Source organism: Cyprinus carpio, chromosome B1, assembly GCF_018340385.1.
Source record: "Cyprinus carpio isolate SPL01 chromosome B1, ASM1834038v1, whole genome shotgun sequence".
NCBI lineage: Eukaryota > Metazoa > Chordata > Actinopteri > Cypriniformes > Cyprinidae > Cyprinus > Cyprinus carpio.
This window is the reverse complement of record NC_056597.1, coordinates 23,831,955-23,834,454: the sequence shown is the minus strand read 5'-3', so window position 1 is coordinate 23,834,454 and position 2,500 is coordinate 23,831,955. Positions and strand designations below refer to the sequence as shown.

At 36.5% G+C, this 2,500-nt stretch overlaps 1 protein-coding gene across 2 annotated transcripts in view; it reads right to left on the bottom strand.

Annotated features, from left to right (window-relative positions):
* Positions 1–793, bottom strand: part of LOC109087165 (lysosome-associated membrane glycoprotein 1-like) — a 10,589-nt gene extending 9,796 nt beyond the window's left edge. Inside the window, exon 1 of one of the 2 annotated variants that reach the window (XR_006153757.1) lies at positions 623–761. Coding sequence is in view for 1 of the 2 variants with exons in the window: in XM_042717030.1 (XP_042572964.1) it covers positions 623–674 (52 nt within the window). In the remaining variant the exon portion in view is untranslated. Of the gene's footprint in view, positions 1–622 lie in introns of both variants that reach the window. The other variant, XM_042717030.1, reaches the window with a different exon arrangement.
* Positions 794–2,500: the final 1,707 nt, after the last annotated feature.

Here is a 2,500-nt window from a genome sequence, read left to right as displayed (position 1 = left end):
CTCAGTACAGAAGCATCAACCACTGATTAACAACGTCTGTCTTTATCGTTATTAAAAATGTATTATCCTATTGCGAAAATGATCAGTCACATGACATCTACAGATCAGCTGATTGGTCACGTGCATCCAGAGGACCTGCTCCAGCCAAGCAGCATACCTTGAAAAGACCAGATCGACGCTGCTCTTCAGGAAGTTTAATAAAGCCAGCCAATCAGCGTGCAGTACGACCAGAACAATGACAGAGCGCGGTCTGGACCGAAGCGCGCTTATTGTTCTGATCACGTGACTCTGATCTGCTGCTCACGTGACGTCATCAGCGCTTCCAAACAAACGCAAATGAAAGCAAAAACACACACACACAGAAATCAAAGAACACACTGACCGCGTCATTTAATTCCTAAAATACGACCTGAGGCAGCACGTAGCGGAGATAAAATGGCAAAAGTGAAACAAACGACTGACTGAAACACACCTAAAATAACTAGTTTGAGCCCGAGTCAGACAGACGCGCGCTAATGACAGTTTAACGTCATGGGTATTCGCGCTCGACCGCGTCATAACTTCACGTTCAGACTCGTTTATGATGTGTAATGATAACTTCGGCTGAGTTATGAACACTTACCCATCAGAAGGGTCCAGCAGACACCTGCCGCGGAGCTCCGTTTGACCGTCATGCCTCAGTCCGTCAGAAAACGCGTCACACTCCGAGAGCAGAACACTGCGTACTAACGCCCGCGCACTGAAAAAGAACAGAGCATCTCTGATCTTTACAACCATAGCGCAACCCGAGCGCGGTCTGTGCACAGTCCCTCCAGACACCCGCAATTCAGGCTCAATGTTCCAGTCATGTGATGAGAACGCTTTAGCCCCGCCCACACGGTCACGTGAGTGGCGCGACCCGCGTATGACTCACGCGCTGTTTATTCATAATATAACGCGTTAAATATGTATTAATGTTAATAATGTCAGTTTAAGTGTTATTATAATGCTGTTTAAGCTACGGACAAATATATATATAGGTGTGACTTATGACAGTTTAAAATCATAAATGCATCCAAAATGTATTATTTCACGTGATCTTCTGATAATATTAATAAATCAGTCAGGTTTATTGTCATTTTTCATTAACAGCAAGCAACCAACTGTAGAATATTAACAGTTTATTGCAAACATCCTCTGCTTATTAATGTATGTTTATATTTATTGTTTGTAAATAGTCTACAGTTGATTGCTGTTAAAAAAAATACAAAAATGACTCGTGAAGTTATACATTGTACACGTGACCCTGGACCACAGCCACTGCATCATCTGAAAGCTGAATAAATGATCTCTCCATTGATGTCTGGTTTGTTAGGAGGACAATATTTGAAAATCTGGAATCTGAGGGAGCAAAAAAAATCTAAATATTGAGAAAATCTTCTTTAAAGTTGTTCAAATGAAGTTCTTACCAATGAATATTACTAATCAAACATTAAGTTTTTATATATTTACGGTATGACATTTACTAAATATCTTCATTGAACATGGATCTTTACTTAATATCCCCTAATGATTTTTTAGGCTTAAAAGAGAAATGAGGTATAATTGTGACCCATACAATGTATTGTTGTCTATTGCTACAAATACACCTGTGCTACTGATGACTGCTTCTGTGCTGCAGGGTCACAGATATTATTTGATAATTAATTAAAATGTAAACATTTATAATTTTATTGTATACAAATATCAAGTGTATTATTTATTATATCTTGATGTATATATTTATACATTAAGTGAAATTAGATGCAGTTATGAATTTAAACAATATGAAGTCATTCCTGCTGCTTGCAACACTGAAGTCATGGGTTCGATTCCCAGGAAATACATGAACTTATCAAATGTCTATTATTCAGTGTAAACTGTTTTGAATAAAAGCAGCAAAAGTGTGTGTGTGTGTGTAAGAGTGTGTGTCTCGGCCGCTCAGCGGTATAATTTGTTTCTGTAAGGAATTACTCAGTGAATGAGGCAGCAAATCACATTAGTCTTGTTTGTGTCCAGACACTGGTCATATTTCACCACTAATCCACACGGGTTAATAACTGTCTTTTGCATAAAGTTAAAGTTAGATTTTCTCAGAATTCAGAGATTTTCATGCCATGGAATTGCAACTTTTTATTTCCCAATTCTGACTTAAAAAAAAAAAAAAAAAAAAAAAAAAAAAAAATATATATATACATATATATATATATATTTTTTTTTTTTTTAATAAAAAAAAAAAAAATAGTTTTGATTAATGCACTTATTAGATTCTTCCACAGTGATTGAAAATAGAGAAACAAAAGAAATTCATCACAGAGTCAACAATGTTCCACATATACAATACTAGGTTTATTAGAAAGCACATTTCTTTTTCTTTTTCTTTCGGTCTGAAATGTAACCTGGACATGTTCTTGACAGACTGCATTATAGAGTCAGCATGAATTATTTAAATTGTGTTTATATGGCAGGGCGGTATACTTAT